Source organism: Podarcis tiliguerta (assembly GCF_965153285.1).
Source record: "Podarcis tiliguerta genome assembly, chromosome: 6".
Classification (NCBI taxonomy): Eukaryota; Metazoa; Chordata; class Lepidosauria; order Squamata; family Lacertidae; genus Podarcis; species Podarcis tiliguerta.
In genome coordinates, this window is record NC_139539.1 from 29,381,469 (window position 1) to 29,401,072 (window position 19,604).

The window sequence follows — 19,604 nt, forward strand, 5'->3', positions numbered from 1 at the left end:
TGCAAAAGAAGCATCAGATGGATAGAGCTAATAGCTATCAGGGTTGCTGCAAGTGCAGAGAGTTGGATTTAATCCGTTCCTCCTGGGTTGTGACCTGGAAGTGAGAACGCCCTCCTCTTAAAAGTTCCATCCATGCTTGCTGAAGCCGCAATAATTATAAGCAGCTCTTAGCTGATGCCACATGCATTTTTTAAAACCTGCGCATTGAATGGAAAGATGCATTTAACGTCTTGACTAGTTTGGACACGGGTGGCACTGTGGTCTAAACTACTGAGCCTAGGGCTTGCCGATCGGAAGGTTGGCGGTTCAAATCCCCGCGATGGGGTGAGCTCCCGTTGCTCAGTCCCAGCTCCTGCCAACCTAGCAGTTCAAAAGCACCTCAAAGTGCAAGTAGATAAATAGGTACTGCTCCCACGGGAAGGTAAACGGCATTTCCGTGCACTGATCTGGTTTCGCCAGAAGCAGCTTAGTCATGCTAGCCACATGACCCGGAAAAACTGTGGACAAACGTCAGCTCCCTCGGCCAGTGAAGTGAGATGAGCGCCACAACCCCAGAATCGTTTGCGACTGGACTTAACTGTCAGGGGTCCTTTACCTTTACCTAGTTTGGACTGCAGACTGTGCTTCCTAGATAAATTAGAGGTGGGGATCCTCAAGTTCAGGGGCCAAAGGTGTTGCTCCAAGCTTCTCTATCCGGCCCTCAGGATTTTACCCACCCTCTTCCCCTCATCAGCCCTGCTTCACGCCCTCCTTCCATGCTTTCCCCTGGTTGTAGCATGTCCTTGAACTCTGGTAGTGCCTTCTGCTTGTCCAGATGGAGAACAGAGAAGGATGTGCAACTGTTTGCAGAAACAAGCCCACTGCACAAAGGTAAAATTCAATTTGTTGTTTCACCCACTTTTGCCTCTGGCCCCCCACAACAGTGACAAATGGCCCTCCGAAGGTTGTCCAGAAAAGACAGTGACCCTTAGGCTAAAGGAGGCTCTCCACCTCTATGATAAATGTAGCTTTTCTTGCCCTCAGGCTTGGTTGTTTCTGCCCACAAACAGTTTCAGAAAGCAAGCTGCTCTCTCCTCAAATTACTTGTTATAAACACACACACCACATAATATATATAAATTACTGCATATGGTATTGTTTTAACTGTGTTTACATATGTAACTGTTTTAGTGGTGCAGTACAAAAAACTGCTTGCACATTTGCAAAGCTAAAAAGGGTCCGGTCCAGTTTCAAATTGGGTAGGGGATGGAGTTTCCTGCATTGCAGGGGGCTGGACTAGATGACCCTTGGGGTCCCTTCCAGCTCTATAATTTTATGATTCTAATATGCTATTCCTATATTTTAAACAGCTCTGGAATGCCTCATGGGAAGTGAGACATTCATGAAATAAATAAACGTGACTCTCCTCTTTAACCTCGTTGTGGCAGAGTACCACACGCAGTGGTGGAGAGAAACTGCCGGAACCAGAGATGCTGGATAAGGAAGTAAACTTTCAGACATTTCCCCTTCTAGCATTTTGCACACAAGGGACAATTCAGAACCTTAGCTTGTTCCAAGAGAGAAAGGAGGATCAAACTGAAGAGGAAGCAACAGCATTTAATTATCCTTAGAGATATTCAAAGAAGAGTGAACTCAAGAACAGTTCATGCTAATGTTGAACAAAGCCGAAGCTCTTCCACCTCTAAGTAGAAGTCAAAAGAAGTGCGGTGGATCCTTAGAGACTAACCACTCAATTGTGAATTTAGCTTTTACAGGCAATTGCTAATCATGATTTACATCTGTATCATCCCATGAATGCAAAGAGCGCACTTGGACAACAGGACTTCCCCCATTCCTTCCCCCTGCCCCCGTGTGCTCCCTAAACCTGTTCTGCCTTTCCCCCCAAGTCTCAAGAGCAGATCTGGGGAGGGCTGCAGAACACGCGCAGGAAAAGCAGGGGGGGGTGCAATTGCACAAGTGGAAATCTTTGCATGGATGGGACAGTTACTTAGCCCTACACTGGATACAAGCCCCAGTCTCTTAGCCATGACCCTATAACATGCATGATGTAGGATTCATAGAGGTATGCTCTTTCTGCTAACATGCACATTCCTCTGGAGTTCATCTACACAGAAAACTGAGGCGCACTCTGGGTTCTCGCTGGCGGAAGTGTACATAAGGGAGTCACTCAACTCCAAACAGTACAGAACCGAAGTGCTTACTTGGATGAACCCTGTTCAGTTTATATGAACACAGCAACAAACAATCAGACAGAGGGCTCAACCAGCCCAAAATGAGAGATTGAATCTGGGGTCTTCAGCATGTAAAGCACACATTTGACCACTGAGCTGCAGGCCTTGCCCTAAAGGGAAATAGGAAATCACCTTGTGCCGCGTCAGATCATTTGTCCAGCTACCTCAGTATTGGATTTTTTTGATTGGCAGAAACTCTCTAGGCTCAGGCAGAAGTATTTTGTATCACTTGCTACCTGACCCTTTTATTAACTAGAGATACCAAGTGTTGAACCTTCTGGGTCCTGAGTTATGGTGCCTCCCTGAGCATGAGTAATGGGCTCTTGTGTAAGTTTTAAGCAGTGGTTTTAAGCAGGGGACCATTTCCCAGATCTACCTGCAGATGCCCAGGACTGAGACTGGGATCTTCTACATGCACAGCATGCTGTCTACCATTGGGTTGTGGACGTTTTCAGTAGCAATGGCCATATCTTTTGCAGCAACAGGGGAAAACCTATCAAGAAAAGCAGTATCAGCATAATTAAATGGCCTTGCATTGCTCCAGGCTACTTCGAGCTAGAAGTAATAAATTTGAGGCTTGCAAATGTAAAAATGAGTGGTATCTTGTAAATGGGAACCACTCTGAAGTTATCATTTAAATAAAACTAGCTGTCAGTAAGCATACCTAAAGGCACAACTGCAGAATGTGGTGATTGACAAGATACGCAGAATGGTTTAAGGATATTTCTGGGATAAGCCCAGTAGTACCAGAGCCTTGGGAGAAGTAGTCTGGAAATAAATGGAAGAGTGCTGTCACAACTCGCAAACAATACTTTTCAATCAGCTATTATACAGTAATGGAAGAAACACTTTTTAAAAAAGTAATAAATGTTCAAGCATTTCTCTTAGGTATCTTCCCCCAATAATTTCCCATTTGAGGTGCAATGGGAAAAACACCTGCCCATTTAGTTCCCATTTATAGAACTTCGCATTCTCCATGGCTGCATTTAACGGGACAAACTATAGGTCTTGAATAACAAGCAGTGAGCAGAGGGGCAGGGTGGAAATACAGTGCCTTTGAATGAAACCTTTGGGACAGAAGAGGAGTTTGTGGTTCTCCAGATGTTGTTGGACTGCAACTTACATCATCCCCAACCATTGTGCTGGCTGGGGCTAATGGTGGTTGAAGTCCAACAACATCTGGAGAGCCACATGCCTCCACTTTGCATACTCCATTACTCCCTTGTGCATCCATCCATTGATGGTGTCATTTCAACCCTATATGACATATGCACACACCCCAGTTCCCTCCATTCCTAGTTTAGTATTATAGCACACAGCTGGAAGCAGGGAAAATGTTCAAGAAACATTTCTGATGCTACCCTTGCTTGGTAGTGGTGGGGGCCATGTTGCTGGCAATCATATGCTGAAGTTTTGGATTTCTCCACTGTTTTGTATGGACAGAGGTGAGAACTGGTGGAGGGGGAAGAAAATAAAAGCTTTGAAAGGAAACAGGAAATTCAATTTCCAGACATTACAAGGGACAATTTGTAACTTAGTGTTCTTCTACTTCTGAGAGTATGCCCAGGATCTCATTGTTCCTCTTTCATGTCAGTCACAGTAGTGACTTTCTTCATTAGCAAAGAACAATGGGGGGCAAGAGAAGGCTGGTTTCTCACTACACAGTTGGGCAGAATATTGCCTGCGGACTATATTTGTATCTTCAGCTCTCTGAGGGTATACACTGGGCTAAAAAGAAAATCAAATCAAACTGGGAACCAGGTGGCACATCCAAAATCCTGGCAAAATCCATATGGCAATGCTAATTTCAATGCAAATAAGTGGCTCCCAACCCTCTGTTTGCCTTGTAACATTAATACAGGGGCATAGTAACTCCCTGACTTCAAGCACAAAGTCTGGAAATAGGCCTGGCTAGGAGAGGGAGAAGGATAACTATCCCTCCCATTTCCTGTCAATTTTCACCCAGAAATGACTCTCCCAATCTCCACATTTGTATTGCCTCAACAAACTTGGATCTAGGAAAATGGGTTGAGGTGACATCAAGTTGTAAACTAACTCTGATTTGTTAACTGACGGGAATCTCAAACCACAGTTCAATCTTAGGTCGTTTCAAAATCATGATACTTGCAACAAATCACAGTTTACATAGTTCAGATGTCACAGAGGACTGTGGTTAATTCTCAAGCTACTGGTCTCCCCCTTGCATATGTGGGGAAGAGGAGAGAGCTTGCAAGCACAAGGCATGTGCAAGCTCGTCTTTAAAGTGCTAACATATAGTTGAGCATTATGTCCAAACTGAGCCATGATGTGCTTGCTGTATGGCCAGAACGGAGGCAGAAGCTAAACATGTCCCCTGCCCTCACTATTTACAGTAATGATGGTTTTTTGTTTTTCACAGCAGTTAAAAGAGTTAACTAGAAAGACAGACCATATATGCGGTGGGGAGCATAAAGTTTAAATGCCCTAGAGTTTTAATAATCTCATGTAAGTGATGCAGCATGAGCAATGATGAACAATTGGAAGTTCAGTGTCTGGGTACACAGTCGGAGTGAGTTGGTTCACATTAAAGGAGAAAAATGAAATAGTCAGAAATGGTCGACTCTATCAATACAGATAAATAGCTCGGAGCCTTTAGGGGAAAAGGTGTCAAAGCAAGATGTGCCTGTCACTTGGTGAAAAGCATTAAGGAGAATCAAATCATCACATCTAGGTGTTGCCAAACATAAGAAATAGGCAGGCAAAGACTTGGGGACAGCTCCAGTTATTGAAGAAAGGCTGGGCTAACAGACATTTGTCCCTATTTTTTTGGCATATATAGGAAGTAATATTAGGAGAGGGTGAGAATTGTAGGCAGAAACCTCAGAATTACCAGAGAATTAAAAAGTTGATAAGTAATTAAATGACCACCAGGAGATCTTAAGGCTTGGGTTAGCAGATATTGGCATCATCTATCCAATTTCAGTGAAATATACCCGTATATAATGGTGGACAGAGCTGTGGTCATTGCTATAAGCTGAAGCCAAGCTAGTCAAGACTCCTTGGAACAGATTTGGACAGTCCCAGTTCCTCTAGATGGTGCTACTGTTAACCAGTTTTAAGCCTCTTGATTTCTGCTTACGACAGTTGGCACTAAAATAAATAAATAAAGTAAAATAAACCCCTATTTCTTGTCCAGAGCAGAGTCGTGTTTGTCTGATTAGATGACTTTATTTCAGTCTAGAATTAAGATCTGCTACAGCTAATGTCAAATCAGTCTACTTGGTATCATTGCGAATTTAGGGAGAGATTTGTTTTAAGGCAGGGAAAATACACATTGTGGCAAGGCATTCTGTGAGCTCTTAAAGAGGAAGCAAGGAGCTGAAAGCAGATTACTTGGGGCAGGTACTTCGCTGGATGATAACAGCTGAATTAGCATTTTATTTTTTAGTCAAATGCAAACTATCTCTACAGGAACAGCTGCTAAACTATCTGCAAGGTTCAAAGAGTAATATAATAATAATTATTATTTTTTTCTTCACTGGCACATCCTTTAGATTCCTGTGTAAGCCTCTTAGGAAAGGCTATGCCAGCTGGTAAAGAATGAAGATTATAATGTACTCAAAAGCACAGAGGCAGAGTAGTGAAGGCATTCAAAGTTGGGAGCTCCCCGCTCCCCCCTCCCCATTTGTGCAGAGTAAGACTAATGCTTGAAAGGGTTAAGGCGAGGGAGGAAATTGTGCAACTTGCAGAACAGGTGTCCTTGTTGAAAACCCAAGGACGGGGAGATTGCTAATCCTGTATTCCACAGCATGATCAAATCACCAAGCAACAGATATAAATAAAAAAAGGCAGGAAATGAGGAATTTAGATATAAGTGTGTCAGCGAGAAAATGAAGATTCATTGTGAAGAGGCTGGGGAGAGAAGAAGAAAAAGGAACAATATGACAGAAGGCACAATTGACAAACAAAAATATTGGAGAGACAATCTTGGCAAAAGGGCAGACAAAAGGCAGCAGCATCTACATTGAACACAGCCCTGTGTTATTATTGTTATTTTATACACACACCCCTTTGCATTAGAAAAAAAGATGAGGTTTTCCTCTCTAGGTTTGCTTTGTCATAAATGTGAGCAAGAACTAAATCAAAATAATAAAGCTGCAATGAAAAAGAAGCCGGCTTCACTTTGTTTACTTCGTCACTGGGAGGAAAGTAAATTTGCTTTGTGGGAGCAGCAGCACCTGTTCCAAAGCACATAAACCTCTCTGGCTTTGATACTTCAAGTGTATGCAGCCATTTAGCAGCCCGCAAAAAACTTAACCCTCTGTGTGCTGAACAGTTTGTAGCAGTTTCCTGGTTTGGTGCACATCAAAATAATATGTATCTAACACCCAGCCAGCTGTAGGGAAATAGTAAGCGCCCTGGCTTGCCAAGTTGTAGACTAATCATGGCTGCGAGAGGAAAGAGAGAACTCTATGGACTTTCCCTTTGCTAGCCTGTAGACAGTGAACAGTGTGAACAGTGCACTGCAGAGTGAAATTTATAGGGGGCTGCTTAAGAGACTGCCATGCCAAATGAAATTGTGCTGATGAAAAATCAGCTGACATCCAATATGCATGACTCGACAAGACACCAACTCTAGTCTTCTGCGTTCCAAGCCCTGGGTTCCTGACCACTTGTCTTTTTCTATCTTCATAACAATTAAGCAGAATTTCTACGACTGCTAATCCAGCAAACTAGGTACAATAAATTAGCAGTTAATCTGCAAAGATTGCTCAGGTGATTAAACTTGTAGTGATTAAACTACAAACAAATAAATCTCAAAATAAATTTATAAAAGCAGAAACCCAGCTGCTGAAATCAGCTGCTTCCAAAGGAAGTTCTTAAAACTGTTTTATATCAAGCCTTCCTAAACAAATGGATAATAGTTCAAGGTCTCTTCACTTATAAGGAAGCCAGTTCCTCTGATCAGCTGAGGTTGGGTTTACCCATGTGGCAAGTTCTCTGCTCACATGGCAAGCAAACAATTGACAGCTGCATGAAAAGCTACTTCATACTGAGCCAGACCACTGGCCCATGTATGGCACTATCATCTACTGGCAGTAGCTCTCAAAGGTCTCAGGTCCTCTATCTTTGTTACTATTTTATCACATTTTATCCCACCCTTCCTCCACAGAGTTCAGGGTGACACGAATGTCCTGCTTTTATCCTAATAACATTCCTGCAAGGTAGGTTTGATTGAATAAAGGCCCCAGGTTACCCAATAAGCTTCAGGGCAAGAGCAGTTACAGGAACAGAGGTCTATGACCAATGCTCCAACTTCTACAACACACTGCCTCTGGGTCCTTTTAACTGGAGATGTGGGGACTGAACCTGGGATCTCTTGCATGCAAAGCACAACCTGTTCTGTGATCTGTTGATCTGTGTGGTTATTGCATGTTACCATATGATGGACATGGTTGTGTGAATCAGGCCTTGGACAAAACAAAGCAAGCCAGTGACTGTTCCGATTCCCAGCATGAGTTGAAGAAGATCAAACAAACTCCCGGAAGAGTGATCTCAGGGAGACCTCCCATGAAAATAAGGAGATTGCCCACCTCCCACTAGTCATCAGCATCTCTTGCCACTCCAGCAAGGGCTGCGTGCATTTCCAGTGACTAAGGAATTGCAGGCAAACACTATGACTCCCAGCCCTACCAATAATCCCCTCTCCACAAAAATGCAAAGCGGTTGGGAGGTGCCAGGCTGAAGCTTGTATCTTGCCAACTTACAGAGATCCAACTATGAAATATATTCCTAGTCACAAGCTCCTTCGTAACCAAGCTCATTGGTCAAGAAAGTCCAGAAAGGACTCTCAGTGTTTTGCCATCCTGTTATTCACTCCACATGATCAAGATTGTGGAGGGAGAGAGAGAGAGAGAGCGCCCAGCCAAGCATGCTGCCTCCTGTCCACATTTGGAGCTTGTCTGCAAAAAGGAAAGCATTCCGAACATGCACGTGCTCTTTTTGTGGTTGGGAATTCTGCACAATCATACGCATGGAAGATGGAGCAAGCAAACCAACTGATTCAAATTACAGTGGTACCTCGGGTTACATACGTTTCAGGTTACGTACGCTTCAGATTACAGACTCCGCTAACCCATAAATAGTACCTCGGGTTAAGAACTTTGCTTCAGGATGAGAACAGAAATCGTGCTCTGGCGGCGCGGCTGCAGCGGGAGGCCCCATTAGCTAAAGTGGTGCTTCAGGTTAAGAACAGTTTCAGGTTAAGAATGGACCTCCAGAACGAATTAAGTACGTAACCAGAGGTACCACTGTACAAGAAAGGAGATTCTAACTAAACATTACTAAGAACATTGTAACAGTAAGAGCTGTTTGGTGGTGGAATGGACTACTGCAGAAGATGGCAGACTCTTGTTCACTGGAGGTTTGTATGTCAGAGATTACGTAGTTCTGATTCCTGCATTGCAGGGTCCCTTCCAACTTCATTTTCTAATTATTATTTTTGTATGCCACCTCTCATCTAAAGATCCCAGGGTGGGTCACAACAGAAAAAAAATCCTATGACTTTATGGAGAGAGCACATGCATGCTTAGAAGGGTTTCTTTTGCGGACAAGCACAGAATGTATGGACAGGATGGTGGTGACCTATACCTTGCCTGGGGACAGTGCGTACAGCACCACTTTTTCCATGTGAACTTAATTGTGTGGAGGGAATAATGTTGAATTAGGGATAGGATGAAGGGATCAAATGTCAGATGCTAATCCCAGCCAAATCAAAAGCAAAGCCATCCAGGAACTAATCTATTATTCCTTCAACACAATCCAGATCTCAGTGTGCCAAAATCAGAGATCAACCACACTGCAGAAATATGGCCACGGAGTATATAGCTCTATAGGACTTTAGCAAAAGAAGCATGACAGACTAAAAGAGGGAATATATACAATACGTTCATAACTTTTACATGTGCTACTGTAAAACATGCACGTAAGATTGTTTTAGGGACTTAGACTGTGCCTCTGAAATGCTTAGTAACTACCATCTGCCATGTCTGAAGCAGCTTTTACAGCTTTTTAAAATTGTTTCGAAGCAGGTAAAAGGCATCTGCTTTCATGTAGCCTTTTATGCTTTCTTACTCTTCAAAAACCACTTTTCCTTGGACTATGCTCAATCTATCCCGCCAGCAGATGGCACGGGAATCTGTGGTCCTCTATAAGTTGATGGACTACAACTCTGAAAATGGGGGCGGGGGGGGGGGGCTAATGGAAGTCACAGTCCAACAACCTTTGCTAGGTCACATTTCCCCCACCCCATTTCCTTCCAGCAGAATGAAACATCCAATAATTATTTTAGAAATTCACCAGACCCGGTGCAACCTGAGCTTTGCTTTAGTCTCTTTTCCTGCTTTGTTGATTTGCATTTCATATGACCATGGGAAGGGGTTGCAATTAGGAATATGATAAAGGATTTCTCCTCTGAAATGAGGTCCTTTCTGGTGTTTATAAGGTTATCAAGTTTCTAGTACTATATCAAAGGGTCTAGTGCCAAGGCATCAGTAAGCGAGGAGGCTAGCCCTACGCTGCTCTACATAAATAATTATCTGTACACAGGCAAAGAGTAATGGAGTAATCATCAATGCTCCATTCAAGTGAGCTATAAAAGTGCAGAAAGTTAGAAAACTACATCAGAATTAAAAAAGAAAGACATTGGCCTCATTAAAGTTAAACATATTCATGGTACTTGTCACCTACACAAAACAATATAAAATGCAGAACCATTTTCAAACACATTTTAATTTAAATTGGTTTCTCCACCTGCTTCTCTTTCGTAGATCTAACCACCTGGAACCCTTCCAGTGGGAGGATCTAAACTGTCAGGAAGTATTTGAGTCTCGTATGCCTGCTCTTTTTCTTTTGGCAGGCTTAAGTTCAGTGCAACCACCAGAGAGCACAAAAGTTGCCATTAAGGACAGTTGGTCTCTGAAACTAAACGGATGAAATTACCAATTAAAGATTTTCGGCCCAGAAATGCTGCTACCCATATCCATGGGGTGAGTGGAAGATTTCTCGAATAATCTGACTTCCAGATATTAAGACTCTCTAGCCTTGTTCAAAGCCTAAGCACAACTGGTGCATAGAGAGAGCAGCTTCAGGAATAGGCAACGTGGTGCCCTTTAGATGTTGTTGGACTACCACTTTCATCAGCCCCTGCTAGTATGGCCAACAGTCAGAGATGACAAGAGAAGCTGTAGTTCAGCTGCAAGGTACCATGCTGCTACTCCTGCCAAAGCTTATGTCCTCTCAAAATTGCGAATAAGCAAAACTAGGAAAAATACATTTAGATGATAATCACAACACGGTAATATGAAGTTATTCACTGCAAAGCAGGTGGATGGAGATGGGCCTGTTTCTCTGCACTAGTCATCCCTTCATCTTTGCACTTCCAGTAGCAGTTACTGGGGTGAGCATCGGAGGTCTTTGAAACTTGAAGGAGAAAGACTCCCACAGACTGCTGTGATCTACTGGGTGCATAAGGGATATATACTATATTTACTGTTGTTTGCAATACCCTGAGTTTTAGTTGTTTTTTAGGCAAGCTTTTGCTGAAGTCCTAGCTTTGAAGAAGAAAAGGTAAATCGGTATTTTTGTGCATTGAACCGCCCTGAGATCTACGGCTGAAGGGCGGTTGTACCAATTTAATAAATAAAAAAATAAAATAAACCAAAGCAAAATCGAAAGAAAAACAGTGCAGATATTTTTTCTTTCAAAAAAGAAAAAAAGCATGGCATCATCAAGAAAAACAAACATACATTTCAGTGGTAAGGTAGACAAGGAATTTACCTGTTTTTGTTCTTCTCCTAAACTGTCCCACATCGATGCAACAATTTTTGATACATCCCCAAAGGTAGCGTTGGGGTTTTGTCCTTTGATAGCGGCTTGTGTATCTCTGAAAAACAGGGCATAAGCTGACACTGGCTTCTGGGGTTCATTGGGATCCTTCTTTTTCTTCTTCTTTTGGTTTTTGGGCTTTTTGCCCAAATCTGTTAGTGGTCTCTTCTCTCCAGTTACCTGTCAAAAGTCAAGACGGAATTGTTAATTATCACCATTCAGTTCAGTCCTGGTTCAGATTAAAAATTCAAGACAACTTGGAATGATAGGGAAGGTAGCCAACGACTCAAGAAAACTAAGAACCCTTATCAGTAGACTTCCGTATAGTTGCTTGTGATCTTCCGTTCTTAAGGAAGTATGATGCCACCAAGTCAAGAAAGGCCTCTGATTCCTTTTATAGATGCTCCATTCACAATTCTGAATTTTTGACATCTTTGCTACCCCATACCTGATCTTTATACAAATTACTGCAAGTAGCTCTGAGTGCCACCACTTTTGCTGTTATGCTAAGGGTAGGTTCACACATGCATGAGTATTATTTGATTTATTGTGCAGCAGCTGGATTTATGAATTTGCTTCATTGGAAAGTTCTTATGGTTCATGTGGCATAAGATAATAATATCCCTCTTCAGGTACCCTACAGCTGACTTTAGGAAAAATGGGAGGGCAGTGGGGACCACCAAACTAGCTCCAATCCCCAGTCACCATTGTAAAGTGGGGAGTCTGCTGTACTCATAGAAACGCCACATGTGTTTTAGAACCTGGGAAAACCAGGAAAACAATGAGCAGGGGAAGCTCCCTACTACTTCAGGTGTTCATCTTTCAATTCATGGAAGGTAACCAGGACAGGAGTGGGTGTGTAGCTCTTCCCTACTGCCTCTCTCATACATTTACTTGATTTTAGATGCAGAACACCTGAAAAGGGCTAATATAAACATTCTTTCTGAACAGTTTGGTCAGGGATGGCTCATTCATATACATAAGCCATCATTTAATGGCTGGAAGAAGCGGACCATTTGGATCCCTTCCAATCGGGATTCAGGACTCATCATGGGACTGAAGCAGCCTTGGTCGCACTGGTCAATGATCTCCAGTGGGCTAGGGACAAAGGTGAGAGCTGTTTCCTAGTTCTGCTGGATCTCTCAGCGGCTTTTGATACCATCAACCATAGCATCCTTCTGGACCATCTAGAGGGGCTGGGAGCTGGGGGCACTGTTATACAGTGGTTCCGCTCCTTCCTCCTGGACTGTGTTCAGAAAGTGGGGGGGGGTGAGTGTTCAGACTCCTGGGCTCTCACTTGTGGGGTGCCTCAGGGTTCTGTCCTCTCCCCCATGCTTCTCAACATCTACATGCAGCCGCTGGGAGAGATCATCAGGGGGGTTGGGCTGGGTGTTCATCAATATGCGGATGATACCCAGCTCTATCTCTCTTTCAAATCAGAACCAGTGAAGGTGGTGAAGGTCCTGTGTGAGTGTCTGGAGGTGGTTGGAGGATGGATGGTGGCTAACAGATTGAGGTTGAATCCTAACAAGACAGAAGTACTGTTTTGGGGGGACAGGAGGCAGGCAGGTGTGGAGGACTCCCTGGTCCTGAATGGGGTAACTGTGCCCCTGAAGGACCAGGTGCGCAGCCTGGGAGTCATTTTGGACTCACAGCTGTCCATGGAGGTGCAGGTCAATTCTGTGTCTAGGGCAGCTGTTTACCAGCTCCATCTGGTACGCAGGCTGAGACCCTATCTGCCCGTGGACTGTCTCGCCAGAGTGGTGCATGCTCTAATTAACTCTCACTTGGATTACCGCAATGCACTCTTATGTGGGGCTACCTTTGAAGAAGACCTGGAAACTAAACTAATCCAGAATGTGGCAGCTAGACTGGTGACTGGGAGTGGCTGCCAAGACCACATAACACCAGTCTTGAAAGATCTACATTGGCTCCCAGTGCATTTCCAAGCACAATTCAAAGTGTTGGTGCTGACCTTTAAAGCCCTAAACAGTCTCGGTCCAGTATACCTGAAGGAGCATCTCCTTCAGATACTGCTTCTTGCAAGGCCAACGGTCACCAACCTCGTGCCCTCTAGGTGCTATTTGTTTGCTTGGAGGTTAGATACATTTCCGAGCACAATTCAAAGTGCTGGTGCTGACCTTTAAAGCCCTAAACGGCCTCGGTCCAGTATACCTGAAGGAGCGTCTCCACCCCCATCGTTCTGCCTGGACACTGAGGTCCAGTTCTGAGAGCCTTCTGGTGGTTCCCTCACTGAGAGAAGCCAAGTTACAAGGAACCAGGCAGAGGGCCTTCTCGGTAGTGGCACCCACCCTGTGGAACACCCTCCCACCACATGTCAAAGAGAAGAACAACTACCAGACTTTTAGAAGACATCTGAAGGCAGCCCTGTTTAGGGAAGCTTTTAATGTTTAACAGACCACTGTGTTTTAATATTTTGTTGGAAGCCACCCAGAGTGGCTGGGGAAACCCAGCCAGATGGGTAAGGTATAAATTATTATTATTATTATTATTATTATTATTATTATTATTATTATTATTATATGGGGCAGTCATCAAGTGGTAAATGTGCATTCAAGAGGGGGGAAAGGAAGAGCCACCTGCTGCCACAGCAACCAAGTAAGGGAAAAGGGAAATCATAGGTAAGTGAATGGCTAAAGGGGGTGAGTGAGTGAGGCATGGGAAGGAGGGAGTCATCTTCAGCTCATATTACAGTCCTAACTGGGGAAGAAACCTGAGTGATGTAAAGTTCACATTCCAAGCCAGGGAATGGCAGACTTTTGTGGCATTGTAGGAACTGCCATATACCAAGTCAGATCATTGGTCTATCTAGTTCAATATTGTCTACACTGACTGGCAGAAACTCTTCAGAGTTTTCAGGCACGAATCATTCCCAGCCCTTTTTGGAGATGTTGGGCATTCTGTATGCAGAGTGTGCACTCTTATCACCAAGCTGTGGTCTTTCCCATTAGGTAACGGTGTGGACATTTTGGGAGAAAATGCTCAGTAATCTCCCCTCAAATCTAGCCTGCCTCTTTTGCCGGGCCCCTACATTTTTAAAGATCTTGCCATTGATTTGCAGGCAGGGGCCTGTCTTTGTTGCCTGCGTTATTCTGCAATGCACATCTTGGACACTGAAACTGCTGTAGGAATAAATAATAATAATTCATATTGTACTGTTAACCTTGCTCACATTTTTTAGAGCTGTATATCGTATCAAAGCCCTCCTCAAAGTCTGATTAATGGGTTTGCCGCACTCTATGCTGTTCATATTGTCACTTCTCCAGAGACAGTAATGATTAGGTTAGTTGAGCATGTCCTCCCCACAGTGAAGCCCAGGCTCTGTTTACATGGCTCCCTGCATCAGCTGTGTTAGGATTCTTCGCAGCCTGTGGGCTGAGAACTTGCACCGACACTCTGTGAATAAGGGGTGTGTTTGCGTGTGTGAGCAAAAGAGAGGGAGAGAGGCCCTTTCATTTCTCCTTTCTAAGTGGCAGTCAAAGAGTTCTATTCCAGCTATGCCTTGGCACTGAACTTTAACCTTCCCTGTTCTCTAGCATCACTCTGCAGTTTCTTTCATTTGTCTCTATATTGCCGAGATTTACAAATGTCAAAACTGCTTTCTGTGTGGGTGTAGCAATGCTTTCCTTCATTCTCTGTTGCGAACGTCAAGGCTAAAGATCAAAAGCAACAACGTTTGCAAGAAATATCAGATTCTTCTCCTCTTCTTTCCCCCACGGACCTGTAATCTCCCTCAGCGATTCTGGCAAAACATCTCCCTGGGGAGTTTCAAGTTTCTCTCACTAACCAACCCCTCTCGCTCTTTTTCTGCCTGTGATCTCTGTAGTCATTTCCAAATCACTGCAGGTTCATTCAACAGTTCATACATTTCACCATAACCTACTGACAGAAGTTTAAACATTTTTCCCTTTTCTTTTTCCCAGACACATCAAGTCCAGCTTTGAGATCACTGAAATTTTCACCATCAGACATTCCTTTTTATAAGGTCCAGGAATACAGCAGGAGGAGGTGATAGAATCCTGAAGGGGTAAAACTGCACTGTGCTATGTCAGACTGCAGGGGTGGGTGTGTGCACCATTTTTTAATGAGCAACCATATAAATATTCCCTGCCAAACAACAACACTAGCACATGAGGGAAAGAGGCTCTATTCCGGCCTGTTCTCTGTTATGTCTAAATGCAGAACCTTACATTTGTCCCTACTGAAATTAATTTTGTTAGTTTGAGCCCAGTTCTGCAATCTATTAAGGTCGTTTCGAATTCTGATTCTGTCTTCTGCAGCATTAGCTATCCCTCCCAGTTTGGTGTCATCTGCAGATTGGATGAGCACCCCCTCAATTCCTTCATCCAAGTCATTTATAAATATTTTGAATGACAGTGGGCCTAGGAGGGAACCTCGTGGCACCCCACTTGACACTTTTTCCCAGGATGATGAAGAACCATGAATGAGTACTCTTTGGGTTTGCTCAGTCAACCAGCTACAAATCCACCTAACAGTGGCCTCATTCAACTCATATTTTACCAGCTTCCTTGCAAGAATATCATAGTGTATCAAAATATACTATGTCCACAGCATTCCCCTGACCCATCAACCTTGTAACTTCATCAAAAAAAGAAAAGAAATGGAAAGAGATGCCCACCACTACTGCAAGGTACATGGAGGAAGCCAACTTTTACTTTGTACAATTCCCCAGGAAAGGAAAGTGTATTATGATGTACAGTGGCTTCCTGGGAGTATTTTTATACACTTAGGAAAAGAAAACTGTGCAGTCACAGGGGAGGTACTAGCTGCTGCAGGCAGCTGTAAAATCTTAAGAATGAAAGAGACAGCCCTTGGACCACCTTGTAAGCACTTTAGTTTTTGCAAAACTGGGTGGATTATCCTAAAAGGTCTGCCCGCAAACAGGCAAGACGGTGCCAGTTCTATGAACATGTGAAACCAGCATGGGATGGAAATTGTTTGATCTAACCATCCCATCCCCATATCACTTAGAGGGAGGATTATTATTTCTTACTGATGATGGACAATTTACAAGCTTGCAGTGATACTTTTTTAAATAAACCATCCATACCCCTTTCCATGAAAATCCAGAAGAGAAAACAAAAGGAGAGGTTAAAGAATCATAGAGGAAATCACTGGTCGCAGAGGTCGGAGCAGAGTACCTACATTATGGTTGGTCCTCAGGCAGTTTGATTGACCTCATTTATATACCACCTTTATGCCAAGTCACTTTACAAGTTTAACATGTAGCTTGCCCTGATTACATCATTTAAAGTATTCTGCAGCTGGCTGTATAGTTCTGTATAGATTATGCCTCCAGGTATTGGAACTCCCTCCTTGGAGACATACAGTGACCATTGCCGGCCTTTAGAATCTAGCGAGAGACTTATTTATTCACCCAGGCCTTTGGGAATGAAGTGCCCTGGGACTTCTAGCTGCACAGGTAGAACTAGAGTACCATAATCCCATGCTTTCCATTTTAAATGGAATTTAAGCTGATGGTCTAATTATGCTGCACATGGCTTTGGGCTCTCAGCTGGGTGAAAGAGTGACTTAAAAATCAAATAGATCAAATAACTTTATTGCCTTGTGCTTATATTTTTTCCAGCTAGCTTGTGGAAGAGATAATGCTGGGGGTGGGTGGGAACAGTCTTTGCACATGTGGAACTGCTGATTAGTTCTAGATGACCCCTGGGGTTCCTTCCAACTCTACAATTCTTTGATAAATAAAGGAACCAATGCGTTCTAGTGCAGATCGTTATTAATCTGTGCTGTCACCATAAGAACACGGGAAGAGTGCTGCTGGGTCAGGTCAATGACCCATCTAATCTAGCATCCTATTCTTACTGTGGACAACCAATTGCCTATGGTAAGTCCAAAAGCAAGACCTGAGCACAACAGCACTCTACTTACTAGAGGGGCAACCTATCTCTGGTCTTTGACCCAAATGTACATCCACAACCATATCATGTATATAATATAAAAGGTAAAGGGACCCCTGATGTTAGGTCCAGTCATGGACGACTCTGGGGTTGCGGTGCTCATCTCGCTTTATTGGCTGAGGGAACCGGCATACAGGTTCCGGGTCATGTGGCCAGCATGACTAAGCCGCTTCTAGTGAACCAGAGCAGTGCCTGGAAACGCCGTTTACCTTCCCGCTGGAGCAGTACCTATTTATCTACTTGCACTTGACCTGCTTTCAAACTGCTAGGTTGGCAGGAGCAGGGACCAAGCAACGGGAGCTCACCCCGTCGTGAGAGATAGAGAGATAGAGATGATAGAGATAGATAGATATATGCTTGAATATTGGATAGGTAACTAAACACCAAGACCACACAGCAACACAATCCCCACATCCCTAGAAAAATAACAGAGTAAAGTCAAATGATGCATTTGGAGTCAACTACTAAGCACACAATGCAACCTAAAACCATACATGCAAGAAGGCAGAGCCTGCTCTCAAAGGGCAGACAGGCTTCTCTGAATGAAGCTGGATTCATAACTGCTTCTGACACCTTGATGGCAGGTACTTTACGCACTTCAACAACTCTGCTACGTACAGTGGATATAAACTTAAGCAAGAATATGCAATTTGAAAAAAGGAAGGCAAAAAAGCACTCTCAAAAGTTAGGACGCAATGAAATCTGAATACCAAACCATTAAGGGGGGGGAGTAATCCAGTATGTCAGTCTGTCAGTCACTCAGCCAACAGGAGAAACTTCTGCAAGGGTGGTTTTTGCAAGTACTACTGCCAAAAGTGCTTGAAACCTGCCGAGTGTAAAAGAATTCATGTTTATTGGGAACAGTCCGAGAAAAGTGGGAAGGGCAGGAATAATAATGTTCTCCGCTCACCCAGTCCTGACTGGCCATTAAGCTCATTTTTAATGTGCCGGTATTCGTCAAATGGACAGCTGCCCAGTAGTAACAAGACACAAGAGTTCTCGCCCTCTTTCCTCCATCCCATCCACAATGCTATTAATCGAAAGAAAGAAACTGGATTGGTTTCTTAAAAGTGAAAGGTGCACCCTATTATTAGGGAGGGGGTGGAGTTAATGTTGACGTTTTACTTTACAAAAATGTAGATGTATATTGCTTTTAATTGTGTATGTAGAAAATAAAAGGGGAGACAAAAGAAAGCAGATTTGGGTCTAAGAGAAAGCTGCATTCCAAGAAAAGAAGAAGGCAGAATTATCAGGGTCAGGAATATTTGGAACAAGTGTGGGCCCTTCTGAAATCATGGGTTGAGTTGTGGGGAGATGAGTTGAAGGAGGAAAAGAAGGGGAGCAAAGAAAAAAAGAGAATAATTTGTTCTCCTTCTTCCACAGTTCCCCCAGCAGGCCTGTCTAGCTCTCCCACTATCCCTCAGAGTAATTTGTCTTGATCAGCATTGGTTAATATTGGTTATACTGGCCAATGCTCCCTTCCCAACACAGTGTTTTTAGGGGTGAAGGGAGGACTTACACTCCCTGTTTTCCTGAGGTGGTTGATGAATAGAGGGACCAGCAGATTCTTGTGTAAGGCCCAACAAGGTTTTCCCAACATCTTACAGGACAGCTTAGGACAGCAAGGTAAACCAACCCAAACCCACTCTCACCAAAAACTTTGCAATGTTTCTCAAATGGGTTTTTCAGGCAGATTCTTTTCAATCCCATGCCACGCCACTCAATTTATGGGGAAATGCTGGGTTTTGGAATAGGAGCATTGGAGAGGGTATCTCAGAACCCTCCCTATGAGATCCGCTGAAGGGAGTATCTGCCTTCAGTCATCTTCTTTAGGGTCTGGAAGAGGAGATCTCTTGGTGACCAGTCTTCAAAGGGGGCTCCCCTCAAGATGCAGTTAAACCCTAGTTTCAGGCTCTCCTCCCATGGTCTCTCAATTCCTTGAATGCAGCAGGGTTTTTTAAGCCTGCTTCCTCTCTCCACCTGTCATTGGATCTCATGAAAACCAGCTGTGTCTGCCTGCTGGGCTGGCATCTGAGAGAGCCCTGTGCTGCCTGGTGCTTCTGGGCAGAGTCCTTTGCCAGTGTCCCAGTTTTGCTGTCAGACCCAGCTACAGCCACATTGGATCCCAGAAGATCTGGTTGTGGCAGTCATAAAGTCACAGGCAGCATGATGCTATTTGGGATGGGGAAGCCCCAGGGGCTCACTGCAGCCACCTTAACTGTTGTCAGCCCTATTATCAGGGCAACCTGGCCAGCACTTCCCTTACTGACATTGCACTGTGGTTGGATACTTTTGACCTGTGAAAAGCCATAGAAAAAAGGAGGCTCTTTTTGCAGTTACCAAATGTTTTCAAGAAGCCTCCCTCTTTCAGCTCAGCCCTCGTAATAATTTAATTAAGTAATTAGTAAAATACCAAACCAAGTGCATATTGCATTCGGTAATTAAGTATTAAATTATGTGGATGTTACTTATCGAACGTACCTTTTCAGTTCTGCAACCATTAATTAAAAACTGAATCTAAAGTCTTGAGTAAGAAGAGAAAACT

At 43.7% G+C, this 19,604-nt stretch overlaps 1 protein-coding gene across 10 annotated transcripts in view; it reads right to left on the reverse strand.

Annotated features, from left to right (window-relative positions):
- Positions 1 to 19,604, reverse strand: part of TOX2 (TOX high mobility group box family member 2) — a 258,281-nt gene that overhangs the window by 25,053 nt on the left and 213,624 nt on the right. For all 10 annotated transcript variants that reach the window (XM_083444020.1, XM_083444016.1, XM_083444015.1 and 7 more), the window contains one exon: positions 11,049 to 11,276. In XM_083444020.1, coding sequence (XP_083300146.1) covers positions 11,049 to 11,276 — 228 coding nt within the window. The remainder of the gene's footprint in view (positions 1 to 11,048; positions 11,277 to 19,604) is intronic.